Consider the following 16,274-nt stretch of genomic DNA (forward strand, 5'->3'; position numbering starts at 1 on the left):
GACCTAGGGCAAGGTTGAGAGATAAGTTTCCTACACAAGGGCACTCCTTCAATACTTCGAAAGGTAGTTGTTTTGCCTAGTACATAGAAACAAGTGAAAAGAGTCAAACAAAATGAGAAAGCAGACAAATATGTTCCCAATGAAAGAGCATTAAAACCATATATTCCATATTACCAAATCAATCTATAGGTTTAATGCAATCTCTATCAAAATTCCAGTAGCATTTTTCACAGAAAAAGGACAAACAATCCTAAAATTTGTATTGAAACACAAGACATCCCAAATAGCCAAAGCAATAGTGAGAGAGAAGATAAAAGCTGGAGACTTTATATATATATATATATATATATATGTGTGTGTGTGTGTGTGTGTGTGTGTGTGTGTATCCTACAACTCATCAGCAAAAAAAAAAAAAAAAAAAAAAAAAAAAAAAAAACCAGTCCAATTAAAAAATGAGCAGAGGATCTCAATAATCATTTTTCCAAAGAAGACACAAAAGATGACTAAGAGGCACATGATATGATGCTCAATGTTACTAACCAGGGAAATGCAAAGCAATCACAATGAGATATCACCTCACAATGTTAGAATGTTTATTACCAAAAAGAAAAAAATGGCAAGTTTAGCAGGGGACCTGTTGTACACTATTGGTGGGAATATAAATTGGTGCAGCCACAATGGAAAACAGTGTGGAGTTTCCTAAAGATACAAATAGAAGTATGCCATATGACCCAGCAATTCCACTTCCTGGTATTTATTTGAAGAAAATAATAACACTAATTTAGAAAGATATATGCACCCTTATATTTATTGCAGCATTATTTACAATAGCCAAGATGTGGGAACAACCTAAGTGTTCATTGATGAATGAATAGATAGAAGATGCAGTATGTATGTATGCATGTGTGTGTGTGTGTGTGTACGTGTGTGTATATTTATACATATACATCATATACACACACATGCACACACACAAGGGAATACTATTCAGCCATAAAAAGGGTGAAATATTGCCATTTGTGACAACATGGATGGAATTTGATGGTAAATGCTAAGAGAAACGAGGCAGAGAAAAATACTGTATGATTTCCCTTATATGTGATATCTAGAAAACAAATGAAAAAACAAAACTCATAGATACATAGAACAGAATGGTGGTTGTCAGGGCAGAGGATGGTTTGGGGCTGGGTAATATATATAAAGGGGATCAAGAGATGCAGACTTCTAGGTATAAAATAATTAGTTGTGGGGATGTAATGTATATAACATGGTGATTACAGTCAATAATATGTAGTGCATATTTGAAAGCTGCCAAAAGAGAAAACAAAAACATGTTTTTCATAACTTTGTATTGTGACAGATGGTAATTAGATTCATTGTGATGATCATTTTGCAGTGTATACAAATATCAAAGCATTATATTGTACACCTGAAACTAATATGTTATATGTTAATTATACCTCAATAAAAAATTAAGTTTTCTGATTCATGAAAGTGGCATATCTCTTCTAGGTTTTTAAGTCCTCTTTAATTTCTTTCAGTAGTGTTTTGGAGTTTTCAACGTACACATCTTGCCCTTCTTTTGTTAAATTTGTGCCTAAATCTTTTATTGTTCTTAGTAGTATTGTAGATGGCATTGTTTTCTTAATTCATTTTGGATTGACATTGCCAGTGTATATAAATAAAACTGAGTTTTGTATATTGAAGATAAGTAAGTAAAAATGGGCACTTTCATTTTTAAAGAGTTTAGCAAGGAAATGGCATTCATCCTTGTACTGAAATGTGTTATATAATACAGATCGACAGCTCAGAAGTAGAGGATTTGGATGGAAGATGAGAGGGTCCTCTTTCTCCGTAGTTTACATATTCATGTCCCTGTTGTATTGCTTAGTTTTTAAGTGCATTCGAAGGTCAGAAAAGCATGCTGTGCCTTAGTTTCTACACCTGAAAACTGGACGTGTCATCTATCTTGTATGATTGGTTTGGCTGAATGAAGGTCTATAGGTATAGGAAACTCTGAAGTCTTGATGAAAGAATATTAATAAATGTAAAAGGTTACAGTGGTTATTGGGATTACAAAATGAGAATTCTCCTTTCCACAAGGACTTGAGGAAGATAGAGAAAACCATTGTTTCGTACTGCTGATCTTAAAGGAGTTGCTTTGGGACCACTAGGTGCTGGGAAATGGAACACTTTCAGGGAAAGGGGCATTAACAGTTTTGTTGTTTTAAGTTTTAAAGTTACACATGAGAGGGTGAAAGAGGAGTTAAATTCCAGGTGCTTTTGCAACCCAGTGGGTTTATTACATCCAAAAGGCTGCGGGATCAGGCTGTCGACTTCTGCCTTTCGTCTCTGCTATAAAACTGATGTCTTTGTGCTTTAATTCATCACTGCCTGGGTTCTTCAGGGTAATAAGAGATAGAAGAGAAACACCTGGTCCCCATCTCAAGGGTATTTCAGTCATATTTCCCATCCACACTGTTAGTTCAGCTTTGAGGTCTGTGCTGCTTAGAGTGGCCCGTCTTTGTTCTACTGTCAAATGCCCCCAAACCAAAATCCGTTCACCTGACGAAGTGATGGCTCCAAAATTAAAAATAAAGTTTTCCTCCTTCTTGCTTTCCCATTCTTTGCTTAATACCACACACACCCAAACTCCTACCCACTCAGACCATTGGAGGCAGGAAGAAAAATCAAAGAATGGGTGTGATTTCATCACTTAGGTCTGATACCTGCTCCAGGCAGCTGCTAGTATCTGGCCTCCAGCCTGGATGTTAAAGGTACCGTCAACCTGCACTACCCATTATTTTAGGGCAAGAATCACCACCATTTGGTTTTCTCTTCTGTTGTGCATTTTCTCTTTTCTGTGCTGCTATTCAGCATCAAATGTGTTTCTGTTCCATAAATGGAAGCTTTTCCTGAAACTTTGAGGCTGTGTCCAAATCAAATGAACTTATGGTTTCCATTACATCACCTTTAACTTGAAAAATATTTTCTTTGCCCTAATTTAGCTTTTTACATCCAGCGTACTGAGATATTTCATGACTGACCACACATGTTAGATGCTGAACCTGTAGCTGTTATCATCATTTTATTTAAGGTGTAACGATTCAATCTCAGTATTTCAAGTTCCTGTTGTTCCCAGGGACAGTATGCCCTGTGCTTTTCAATCTTGAATCACCCAGGGGTAGTCTAAGGATGCATTGTGCAGGTTCTCAGGGAAGAAAAAGCAAACGCTACACACTACTGCTCTGTAGTGTGTAATTCCAATTTTATTTGGGAGTTTTGTGGTCATAAATAGCTCCATATTTTCTTGAAAGCATAATTCACCATGGACGTTTTAATATGTAAAGCACTCCCTCCTGGAAAGTTACAGACATGAATCAAAATGCAATCATAAACCCCTCAAAGTCATGTAACAGAACAGGAGAAAAGCACTAAAACAAAGGTATGACATTTATTTTTACCAAAGCAGTAAACATGAGAAGGGTCTATAAACTTCATTCATCTATGTCCTCCTTCTGAGACCTGTTGCTCTCTGAAACATTTTCATACATCCAGCTCCTTTCCTCTGTGCTTTACTTATTTTAAGAAAACATTTTGGATTGGCACCTTTGGTCTGTCATTTGTAGTATGTGCCTGAGTCCAGAACCAAAAAATTGGCATATGATTTGTGATTACCCATAAAAGTCCATGAGGAGTATACCATCACTAAATCGGTTCATAATTGAGAAACTGAACCTTAAAACAACTGAGACCTGGAAACATGTTACATCGATTTTATAACAATTAAAATGAATAATTTTAAGCTATTTGTGCATAAAGTCTACTGCCATAGGTGCTATCAAAATGTTGAGACCACATGAAAAATACCTTTCGGGGCGCCTGGGTGGCGCAGTCGGTTAAGCGTCCGAGTTCAGCCAGGTCACGATCTCGCGGTCCGTGAGTTCGAGCCCCGCGTCGGGCTCTGGGCTGATGGCTCAGAGCCTGGAGCCTGCTTCCGATTCTGTGTCTCCCTCTCTCTCTGCCCCTCCCCCGTTCATGCTCTGTCTGTCTCTGTCCCAAAAATAAATAAACGTTGAAAAAAAAAATTTAAAAAAAAAAAAAGAAAAATACCTTTCTGAAGAGTCGCTATAAGGAATGGTGTTTCTCCTCAGGAGTAGCGAGAGCACGCTGTCCATTTTGCCCCTCCTGCCACACAACTCAGAGCCACACTTGAACCTAAGTCGGAATAACTATGTGAATATATGTAAACATAATCCTGATAAATCATTTTTCCTGATCATGGTTTTTACTTACATAAGTATTGTCTTTCGTAATGCCTTTTTGGTCACACGAACAAAATCGACTTGCTCTGTATGGTTCCTCATCTCTTGATTTTAGTCTTAACACCCTGGATTTATATGTTTTTGCTGTGAGTCATGTGAGAATCATGTGGGAATCAAGTGGAGTTTAATTAAAATAAATGTAATTATTTGCTTGTAATCCTCAACCTGCAAGAAATTTAAAGAGTGATGACTCACCTATGATGAAATTGGGAAAAACTGATCTATCAGTCACACCATCCTGTTTGAAAATATTTTTATCTCTTTAAAATGGCATCAAACTACAAAAATATTGTTCAACCATCCGCTCCCACACACACACTCCGTCTTCAAATTTATTTTCTTTCTAAAGAAAAATTCAGAGAAGTGTTATCTGGATTTTTTTTTTTAATTTCCCGATGTTTTCTATGAATGTCTGAGTCATGTTATTGGAGATAAAACTCATACTTAATTAGAATTTATCAGACAGTTGTTATATATGGCTTTCGCTCAGTTCTTTTTAAGAGATCAAAATAGGAACTCACATCTGACATCCCACAATAGTTACTGAAATTGTAGCTAAAATGTTGATTTGGACAGCTGACTTTGTACTGCTTACCTTGCAAAGCAGGGTCTGGAAACAGTTCTGATTTAACCTCATTGTACTAATTACTGTAAACTCCTTCCATGAGTAGGATAATAATTGGCACACTAATTATTGCCCTGAAAGTGGCATAACTACCGTTATGAAACCGTTAGCTAATAATATATGATTGTCTTAAGTGTATGCATGTGTGCTGACATTTAAGGGGTTATCTGAAATTAAGTATTATCTATTATTCAATGACTGTGTGTGTGTGTGTGTATACACATATATATACTAGTATATATAATATGTATAAATAAAATGTATATATAAAAGTCTTATTAAGATTGGAATATTACTCCTGTTGCAAAAAAGTGCTGAACAATAATTTTGTTTTTTATTTTACTGAAGTATAGTTGACATACAATGTTACATGAGTTTCAAGGGTACAATATAGTGATTCAACAAGTCTGTATTATGCTATGCTCACTACAAGTGTAGCTACTATCTGTCACCATACAATGCTATTATAATACCATTGATTATATTCCCTGTGCGGTACCTTTCCTCCTGTGACATTTATTCCATAACTAGAAGCCTGTACCTCCCACTGTCCTTCACCCATTTTGCTCATCCCCCCACACCCCTCCCCTCTGGAAATCATCAGTTCATTCTCTGTATTTATGGGGTCTGTTTTTGATTTTTGTTTGTTCATTTGTTTTGTTTTTTTAGATTCCACATATAAGTGAAATCATGTAGTATTTGTCTTTCTCTGCCTAACATCTTTCACTTAGCATAATACCCTCTAAGTTCATCCATGTTGCCACAAATGGCATGATTTCATTCCTTTTTAAGCCTGAGTAATATTCTAACAATGATTATTGTGTCTTTTTTAATTTTTTTAAAAAATTATTTATTATAGAAATTTATTTTGAGAGAGAGAGAGAGCATGTACACAAGCAGGGGAGGGGCAAGGAGACACATGCACACACACACACACACAGAGAGAGAGAGAGAGAGAGAGAGAGAACCCCAAGCAGGCTCAGCACTGTCAGTGCAGAGCCCAGCGTGGAGCTCTATCTCACAAACTGTAAGATCATGACCTGAGCCAAAACCAAGAGTTGGACCCTTAACTGAGTGAGCCACCCAGACACCCCCAACAATGATTACTGGTATGCAATTTTCATAATATCTGAGCAGAAAGACATGGGACCATTGTCACCTGTTCTTTAGCTTAATACTGCCCTCAAATTATTGTCTGCGAGCTATTTTTTTTTTCCATTTTCTCATTTAGTCTTATGGTGATTTATGCTGCTTTTTCATCTCTTCAACTAAACTGAAGTCAGGAACTGTATTTTATGAAATCTCTAAATGCTGCATGGAGACTAAGTCATGGTATACATAGACAGACAGACAAATCCACTTAAGATCCACCTGGATTTCACTTTGCAGTCATTATACCAAAATATGCCTTTGCTCAATTAGCTGGATTGCTTCATTTAAAAAAGGTAATTTTAAATGGCAGTAATCAGAGGCAGACTACCTGAAACTAACTACCTGAGAAGGGGATATCTTAGTTTCAAAATAAACTAGAACATTTAAAAGATGTAAATATATTTGAATATGAAGTTTTAACAACTTACACTTCAATATTCTGCCAATTGCTCCAGAATTGTTGGTATAGTTACCAAGTATCAGGAACCTAAAGGTAAGCATATTTCAATATAATGTTAATCCATTGCAGTTTCCAAAAAGGTACATATGAATAGGTTTTGTACTGTGAGATGCCTCCACAAAATTCACACAGGTGAAATAACAGATTTGCAGACGGGGATATATTCTGATTTTTCAGAAAGTAGAAATATTTTCAAATGAGCTGTCTTACCTAGTGAATTAATTTTAACTTGTTGGTCATATTTCAAACAGAAAGTTAAGATTCCTCTTGGAATAGTAATAATGCTTTTATTGCGTTGAGTAGATTGAATCGGATGATAATAGTATAATTTGTAATGAGTTCTTATGTTTTCCATAGGTGGATAAGTGGAGCAGCTGTAGTCAATGCATTTTATTCTTCAGGCAGAAATCAGATAGGTAAGGTCTATTCCTAAACAATTCTTTAATATTTCTCTGTTGTTACCAACTTGTAGTGAATTGCATGACCAATTTAAAGTACTCCCCATAAAAGCACAGCAGAGGCCGAGTTATTGATTTATTGAATATACTCCTTAAAAGTAAATGCATCCATGTACCTCTTTTCACTGTAATAGCAAATTTTAAGTTAGTACAAATTACATTAAGTGGTTTTCTTTCTTTTGCAATGTTCTCATCTGTGGCTAAATGGTTTATCTTATGTCTAAGTACTTTTATTTTATTTCTGAATGCTTTTTAAATGTCTCTCATGTCTCCATCAAGTTATATTGACTTTAGGACTTTCTAAGCATCAGCATAAGTTTAAGGTTCCATGAACCAGCTTTGCAGAAATCCCATCCTCCAGGCAATTATGTATGTTAGCTCTGGTGGGGATGGTCCTGATCTCTATCACCCATTTTTCTGGAAGATTCCAAAGGTCTCAGAAAGTTGAAAAGTCAGTTATATTAGGTTGAACTATGTGAAATTATATTTGCTTAACTACTTTTAATCAAAAAAGAAAAAAAACTAATATGTTCATGAATAGTAATGTTATAGGAATATGTGTAGAAATGAATACATGAGTGAGAGGTATAATGAATAACTAAATGACTTAATAGAACAAAGATATATAATTTTTTCCCCTGGGAAGACTTTGAGATCTTTAAACTTTTTCTTAAGTATTACATAAATGGACCTATTTTTCCCCAAGGGTTTTAAATATGTAGAAAGGCACCCAACAGATTGACTACTATCAGAGGTATACTAAACAAACAGTACAGCCAGTGTCTCCAGGTGTACTTAGTCTAGCCCTTCATTTCAAAGTGTGGTCGAGAATCAAGAGGGGAAATATTTTCAGCATTATTCTCAAATAAAATCTCATGCCCTAAACCTCATTTTTCTTGAATTCTGTTACAAATTAGATTAGATATGGTGGAAAATCTGCAATATTTTTTACCATTGGTTAAAAAACAAACTTTAAAAGAAATTATAACTCTGATTTTGTTTTAAAGTTCGATTATACCTTTCCCCCTTGCTTTTAAACCAAGGAAAAGTTAAATTAAGAAACTAGCTACATTTTCTTCTGGTATGTTTATGGTCTTTATTTTTGGAGTAAATCATTAGCCATCTGGAATTTATTTTGGTATATGACATGAAAATTAATTATATAAAATAATCAGAAAAGTTGTGTGTGTTTTGGGGGGGTTTTGGTGTGTTTTTTTAAATTTATTTATTTAGAGAGAGAGAGACTGTAGGAGCAAGTGGAGCCAGTGGGGGAGGGGCAGAGAGAGAGGGAGAGAGAGAATCCCAAGCAGGCTGTATGCTCAGTGTAGAGCCCAATGCAGGGCTCATTCTCACAACCATGAGATCATGACCTGAGGTAAAATTAAGTCGGATGCTTAACCAACAGCCACCCAGGTGCCCCAAGACTTGTTTTTTATAACATATCAATAATAAGTAAGTCATATGCAGTTGGTTAAAATCAATTAGTTCAAAGTCTAGTCTAGTACATTTCCTAGCTAGTGCAATGATTACCTAAACCCAAACCAGAGTCTGTTTAATGATCAACTAAGAATGCATGCAGTCTACCCTTTTCAGTGTATTCCTAGAAACCATTCAGTCCTTTCTTAAAAGTGCCTTTCTCTCTGGAGAGCCTTCACTTTGAAGACCTCTTTTTGATATTCACTAGTTCTGTCAGTGTAATATCTAGTTCATTATAGACTTGGAGTTAAACAGGATAATGAGCTTTTATGGAATTCCAAGGCAAAATGAGGCAGCCTGGACTTCAGTCTGTATTTGAGCAGACTAAAAGATACAGCTTTATTTTAATCCAGCTGAGGAAGGACCCTGGATCCTATCAGACCTGGTGCTGATTCATTCCAACAAGAAGACCCATACAGACCTTTTGTAGAACCACTCTGGTATGATAATCCCTTCAGCCCCTCTCTAGAGCAGATCTACAGTTTAGGTCAAGGCAGGATCTTGTTAGGCTCTGAATTACCTCATATCCCTGGAGCTGGCTCAAAATTGGTTTACTTCAGAGATTCCCTGATCAGAGAAGACCAGAGAATGTTCTCAATTTGAATTTGATACCCTCTAACCAAAGAAGCACACAGCAAAAGGAAAAAGGCAGAAGGTAAAAGTGGCCTAACATTTCACAAAGTAGTCAGTTATCCTCTGAATAATCAAGAATTGGCTACAATAAGCATTCTTAATAAGAAAGACCTTTTAAAGATTCTGAAGATAAATTCATCAGGTAGAAATTCAGTATCTGAAAAATTGTTAACATCTTTTCATATGCTTGTGTTACAATAACAGCAATTCAGAGGAAAGGAAAGTGTCATGCAAGAAGAAATCTTTGACATGTGTATGTTTTTTCTTTGACAATTCATTTAAATCTTCAACGTGGGGATTGTCTTAACTAAAAATAATTGAAGATCCAGACCTTCATCTTTCTTCTAGATAGAAGTGTGTGTGTGTGTGTGTGTGTGTGTGTGTGTGTGTGTGTGTGTGTCTGTCTGTATACATACATGGATATACAACTTTTGATTTTGGAATTGTGCATTACAAAATTAGAATAGCTATAGAATAGCATGTGTCTCATAAATGACCCTCCTACCCTCACACAAATACCTTAAATTAGATCACATATAATTTCTCATGGGATTGGCCTTTTTATGTTATGGTAAAAAAGAACTTGTTTTATTATCATTTAGGGAGTTATCATATTAATAATTTCTTCTTTTTAATTCAATTCCAAACACTTTTTGTTCTAACTCACACAGGAAGACTATCCTGCCTTATGCACCCCTGCCAGTTTCCATCAATTTAAAAAAAAATCAGCTTCCCAGACAGGAAGGCATACTGAAAGTGTTTAATTCACTGGTTCTTATTCCCCACACATTTGCTCCATAGAGCTCCAGAAACCTCCCATGGATTATCTAGTGTATCAACCTGGGTAATGTATGATGACGTTGAAATAATAAATTTTCTAAAGTTACATTACTTGTTCTTAGGAATCTCATTTTCAGGCTTGAAAATTAAGAGCAAATGTTTCCAAACATATTGATATTCCATTTAACATAAAAAATAATCTTTAACCTTTTTCCACCCCAAATTGATTTCACCTGATGTCATCAAGCTTTATACAAGATTCTAAAATTGAATTGCTCGCAGCCTTAAAAAAATAAACCAGGGAAGCGAGGGCGTGGGAGTTAGGGAGAAACACAGTTTTTTGTTTCATGGACCAGTGACTTATGTAATTGACTAATTGACAATCATGAATGTAAAAAATGTACAACTAAGCAGTTGTTATCAACAGTTGTGAAGTCTACTGGTAATAGTGATAGGCTAATGGGGAAAATCCTCATCACTGAGATTTAGCTGATAGTGTAAAACAAGAAATCATAATTTGCAAAGCTGATCTTGAAGACTAGTATTTAATATGAGCCATAAAAATATTATCACTTGCCTGAAGAATGACATATCAGGGTACAATTAAAGCAGCAGGATCTTTACAGTTAATGTTTAGTCTTGATAGCACATTTCATAAGAGCATTTTATATAACGGGTGGATTTTAATCAAAGTACATAGTGTGGGAGATAGTATTCACTTTAAGTGAATAACGTACTGCACATAATTTTAATACTTTAAGCTAAAAATAATTTCTTGGCACTGTTGATAACTCAGGCAGCTACATGTGAGTATAACTTTCATCAAAATTCTCCAAGGACAGAAGTATTTATTTCCTAATTATTTTGTCATTTTGGATGTTATGGCAACTTTCCAAATTTTTTTAAAGGTCTGGAGAGCATTTAAATTGTCCAGCATATTTTTAAAGTCTCCTCTGTAAATATCCAATATTTATCCTTGAAATCCATTCAAGGCTGTGCCATATTCGCCCCACCCAAAAGACAAAGAAACAACATTTGCTACTCTGTATAACTAGATCTTAGATTTCTTAAGGTCGGAACCTTCTCTTGACTTTTCTTAGAATCCCACATAGCAGTCGCCTAGGGTTTTGCATGCAAGAGGTGTTGCTACCAAAGATTTTATTATTATCATTATTATTATTATTATTATTATTATTATTACAGGATGTAACTCAGTAGATACTAGAATTTTAAAACATGTAAGATGAAATTGCTAAGTTATGAGTACTATGAGGAAGGGGGTGGGCATGAGGAAGATGAAGTAGGAGAGGACCATGGAGGCAAAGGCTAGGAAAAAGATGCTATATTTAGTTAGAAAGTATCAAAGCCACCCAAGGATTTTTCTCAGGGGAGTGATAATGACCAGAGTTGCGTGGTTTTTTTAAAAAATATGATTTATTGTCAGATTGCTTTCCATACAATACCCAGGGCTCATCCCAGCAAGTGCCCTCCTCAATGTCCATCACCCACTTTCCCCTTTCCCCCACCCCCCATCAAAGAGGTGCATTTTAGTCTGGCTGCAGGATGGATTAGATCTAGGATAGATTATAGTTGGGTGAGACAGGAAGTGGAAAGATCACATAGGAAATTAAATTATTTTTTTTTAAATTTTTAATGGTTATTTATTTTTGAGAGACAGAGCACTAGCAGGGGAGGGACAGAGAGAGAGAGAGAGAGAGAGAGCATCCAAGCAGGCTACAGGCTCTAAGCTGTCAGCCCAGAGCCCGATGCAGGGCTCGGACTCATGAACCATGAGATCATGACCTGAGCCAAAGTTGGATGCTTAGCCAACTGAGCCACCCAGGTGCCCCATGGAAATTAAGTAATTCTTAAGACAAGGAATGATAATATGAAGTAGGATGGTGGCAATAAGACTGATAGGAGGAGATAAACAGAAGAAACGCTTCTGGAAGGAAGGGTATATGACCTGGTCTTTTCCTAAGTAGACTATATAAGACTTTGTAAAAACAAACAAACAAATAAACAAATATTTAAACAATAAAAAAAGCATGTAAGATAAATAAAAAATGTTCATGTTGGATGATTGAGACCCTTCAGATGCCATTATCAGAAATAAAGTCAAGAGAGTGATGGTTTAGAAGGGAAAATGGTGAGTTTGATGTTTGACACATGAAATTTAAAGTTTGTGAGACATCTAAGTGTAAAAAGCTAGCAAGTTAATGCAGATGTCAGGGTAGACATAAAAATACTTATTTATTTAATAAAGTCTTTAGTAAATTTATTTGTTCATTCATTTATCATTGATCATTCACCTATTCAACCTATTTCTTAAGCACCTATTATGTTCCAGGCACCTTGCTAGTTTTAGATGCTGAAGATAATGAACTCAAAAAACAAATGGACTCAACAAATAAACAAATGTATCTCTGGGCCCACAAATCTCTGCTCTCAAAGGACTGATATTCGAGGGTCTAGAGCAGGTGAGGGCAATAAGAAAAGGAAGAACAACAACCAAAAATAAAGAAATAAACAGCCACAGGTGCCTTGTTAAAAGTAAAATTGGGCAATGTGATTGGAGGATGCCTTTCATTGAGTAGTTCTGTTTATTTAACAAGCTATTATAGATGAATAAAATGTTAGAGATGACATTAAAAGAAATACTTGTGTTATTAAATAACTGTTTCTCCCAAATATTTGCAGCGGGGAAAAGACTTTCTGAATGAAGATGATAATTTTCCCTTGCTCTAAACTCTTTATAGCAAAAAACAATCTTAGCAGAGTTTGTAAAGTGAATTGTGATTATAAATCATAGATTACAGTACTGCTTTGGGATGAGCTCTCTGTTGTCATCAATAATAAAAGACCTACATTTGTCTTATCACAGAAGATTTTTATATACAATTAAGTGAAACTGACATACTGGAAAATAGCTTACCAGGCAGAAAGCCAGCCCCAGGCCTGCCATCACAGAATAATGCCAATAATCTTTAACCATCTTCTTTCTTTGTAGTCTTCCCAGCTGGCATCCTGCAGCCCCCCTTCTTCAGTGCTCAGCAGTCTAACTCATTGAACTATGGGGGTATCGGCATGGTCATAGGACATGAAATCACCCATGGCTTCGATGACAATGGTAAAGTGCCATGGACACTTTCCTTTGGCTGAGACAGATCCTAATAAACCTGATTAAGAGTTATTATACTTGATCAATACAAGAGCATATTTATTCATCAGTGTACCACTGGCTAATAATCATACTTTTAGTATTCCTTTTAAATTGTTCTTAGGAAGATCAGAAATTTCTAGTAGTGAGGTAAGCAATGTGTGCTTTCCACTCTTGACGGAATAACACAAATATTTACATTGAGAAGACACTGATATTTGTCAATGATAAATGTTTGCTCTTATTTCATGAAAGTGTCTATTAATTCAACTATACAGTAATTTTCACAGGTAGGTACTAATACCATTTCAGTTTTTTTAATGGAAAAAAGTAAAGGCACATGAAAGAATTGCTAGGAATTAGTGGAATCAGGATGTGAGTTCAAGTAATTTGTCTTTGTAGCCCTTTTCTTATTCACTACATCATAAGTAACTATTTAAAAGGATGATAAAATGAAGTCTTAAAACATGACATGTAATAAATGCCACTGTAGCTCAAAAAAAGGAAAGATCAATGTGTTTAGCATTAGTGGGAAAGCCCCAGGAGGAAGGCACTTCTTTCTGAGTGCTTGAAGTCGAGGGAAACTGAGTCCACGGTGTGTCTCATGAAGGGTCTGAGATATGAAATGAATGCAGAATAAAAATAATGGTCTTTTTAAGTTTCAAAATATCAAATTAAACAGTCTTGGTCAACATGAAAACTCTCCAAGAGAAACAAGGCACGATTTCAGGAGTGGTTTACCTGGTGGCCTCGGCTGAGATATCAGGAACCAAGTGGACGCAAGGCTTGGATTAATACTAAGGCACGTCAGCAAAGCAGGCCCTGGCAGCCCAGGTTTCATCAACACAGGATGAGGAGGGGAGCAGTTCCTCTCATTACCTGTCCAGTGTAGTGTTCTCTCACACAGTGGTATTTTGTTCCTTGCCTTTCAGATTAAAGATACCTTATTGTAGTTCTTGATGTAATGAGTTCCCATTCTACTTAAATCATTATATTACAGGCAGGAATTTTAATAAGGATGGAGACCTTGTTGACTGGTGGACTCAACAGTCTGCAAATAACTTTAAAGACCAATCCCAATGCATGGTGTACCAGTATGGAAACTTCTCCTGGGACCTAGCTGGTGGACAACATGTATGTCATCAGCACTCTCTTGAAAAGTTTTAGATATATTCAATCTTTTTTATTGTTGTTGTTGTTGACGACGATGATGTTTTATTTTGTTTGAATGTAGATGACATGTAATGTTACATTAGTTTCAGATATATAACTTAGTGACTTGACAATTTTATACACTGTGGTTTCACCACAAGTGTAGCTACCATCTGTCTCTTGACATTGTTATTACAGTATCACTGACTGTATTCCTTATGCTCTGCTTTTTATTCTTGTGCCTTCCTCATTCTATAACTGGAAGCCTGAATATCCCTCTGGTCTTCACCCATTTGGTCCATCCCCCTGTCCCCTTCCCCTCTGGCAACTATCAGTTTGTTCTCTATATTTATAGTTCTGGTTTTTTAATTCATCCTTTTTAGATTCCATTTATGCGTGGAGTCATATGGTATTTGTCTTTCTCAGCCTGACAACATAATACCTTCTAGGTCCATCCATGTTGCCTCAAATGGCATGATCTCATACTTTTTTATGGCTGTGTAATATTCCTGTGTGTGTGTGGGCGTGTGTGTGTGTGTCACTTCTTCCTTACCTGTTTGCCTATCCATAGACACTTAGGTTGTTTCTGTGCCCTGGCTGTGGTAATGCTACAGTAAGTAAATATATCTTTTCAAGTAGTGTTTTTGTTTTCCCTGGGTAAATACCCAATAGTGAAATTATTGAATCATATGGTATTTCTATTTTCAATTTTTTGAGGAATAGATATATAGTCCATCTTAAGTGCATTATTGATGCCTTCTTAACAATCCAAATACAGGTAAGAATCTTTAAGCATCTTTTGTTTTTTAACAGCTCAATGGAATTAATACACTGGGAGAAAATATTGCTGATAATGGAGGCATTGGCCAAGCATACAGAGTGAGTAATAATATTGTTTCCCATTTTAATGTTTGGAGTATATATTTATCATACTTAATCACTGATGTAAAGCCTTTAGCAAAAGGTGCATATAATGTAGGGAGTAAGCAATGAATAGAAAGTAGAAAATACATGGGGAAAAAGGGGATTGGGCAGTACACTTATGATTGAGCTGAACACCAGTCTAAGCTCCTGAGAAGCTGAGGAGAAGAAACATGGAATGTTATATGAGCAGAAATGAGGAGACATGCACGTTCCATAGAGGAAGCAACATCTTTCTAAGAAATAATCTCTGAAATAATTTTTTAGAAAAGGTATCTCATAAAAAGGATTATTTCAGTCATTGATCAGTGTACTAAATGGGACCCCCAGTTTCACAGCAGGTGAAGCAGTTAGGAACCATAATCAGCATCAACCACAGTCCAGTTACACTGATACAGTGAGGGACTGAAGTGATATGGCCTTGTGGCATGTGGCCTTGTAGTCATCCAAACTATTATATCCAGAGGGGTATATCCATGGAGCATCCCTTAGAATCTCGTTTAGCCTTCCATTCATTCTTGCATTCAACAAATACTTGTTGAGGACATTACTATTCTCAGCGCTGGAGATGTAACTGCAAACCTTCCATGAAAGATGTCATTATTTGATGGGTTGAAGGATGACCTAGTCGATGCCATGCGCACAAGAAAAAGTAAGGATTTTCACAAAAGAGTAGAGGGATACTGGTCTTGGAATCAACAAGGAGAGAGAGGGTAGTTTTAAATGCCTCTTCTAACCCCGAGGTAGCTCACATGTGAGACAATGAGCGGTGTCTACTTGAGAAGGTACAAGGGTCAAGGTGCCTCAGGACAGAACCAGGCTTCTCTAAAACCAACACAGATGGAATGTCCTATGCAATGGATGAAGATGTAGGGTTATTTTCCCACTATAGAAATGTATGGGTTAGAGGGGAGTGGGAGGGCCTTAATGGTTGGGCCAGGAAAGGGGAAGCAGTGAGGGAAAGATGACTGGTAGAACCTGTGACTTGGCAGTGACCATGGATGATCAAAGTGTGAGACTTGAGAGATTAAGCTGCCTGCAAAGTTTCCAAAAGAATGAATCCCAACAGAATCTGGGGTGGGTGGGGGGTGGTACGTTGCTGCTTCTTTGAGTGCTTGGTAATATTTTGACT

General features: G+C 36.3%; 1 protein-coding gene across 3 annotated transcripts in view; it reads left to right on the forward strand.

Moving 5' to 3' along the window:
- The window catches only part of MME (membrane metalloendopeptidase), a 103,336-nt gene that overhangs the window by 73,340 nt on the left and 13,722 nt on the right, over nt 1–16,274 (forward strand). For all 3 annotated transcript variants that reach the window (XM_030330301.2, XM_030330302.1, XM_030330304.1), the window contains exons 17-20: nt 6,920–6,978; nt 12,920–13,039; nt 14,070–14,203; nt 15,035–15,100. In XM_030330301.2, coding sequence (XP_030186161.1) covers nt 6,920–6,978; nt 12,920–13,039; nt 14,070–14,203; nt 15,035–15,100 — 379 coding nt within the window. The remainder of the gene's footprint in view (nt 1–6,919; nt 6,979–12,919; nt 13,040–14,069; nt 14,204–15,034; nt 15,101–16,274) is intronic.

The sequence above is a fragment of the Lynx canadensis genome, chromosome C2 (genome assembly GCF_007474595.2).
Source record: "Lynx canadensis isolate LIC74 chromosome C2, mLynCan4.pri.v2, whole genome shotgun sequence".
Lineage (NCBI taxonomy): Eukaryota > Metazoa > Chordata > Mammalia > Carnivora > Felidae > Lynx > Lynx canadensis.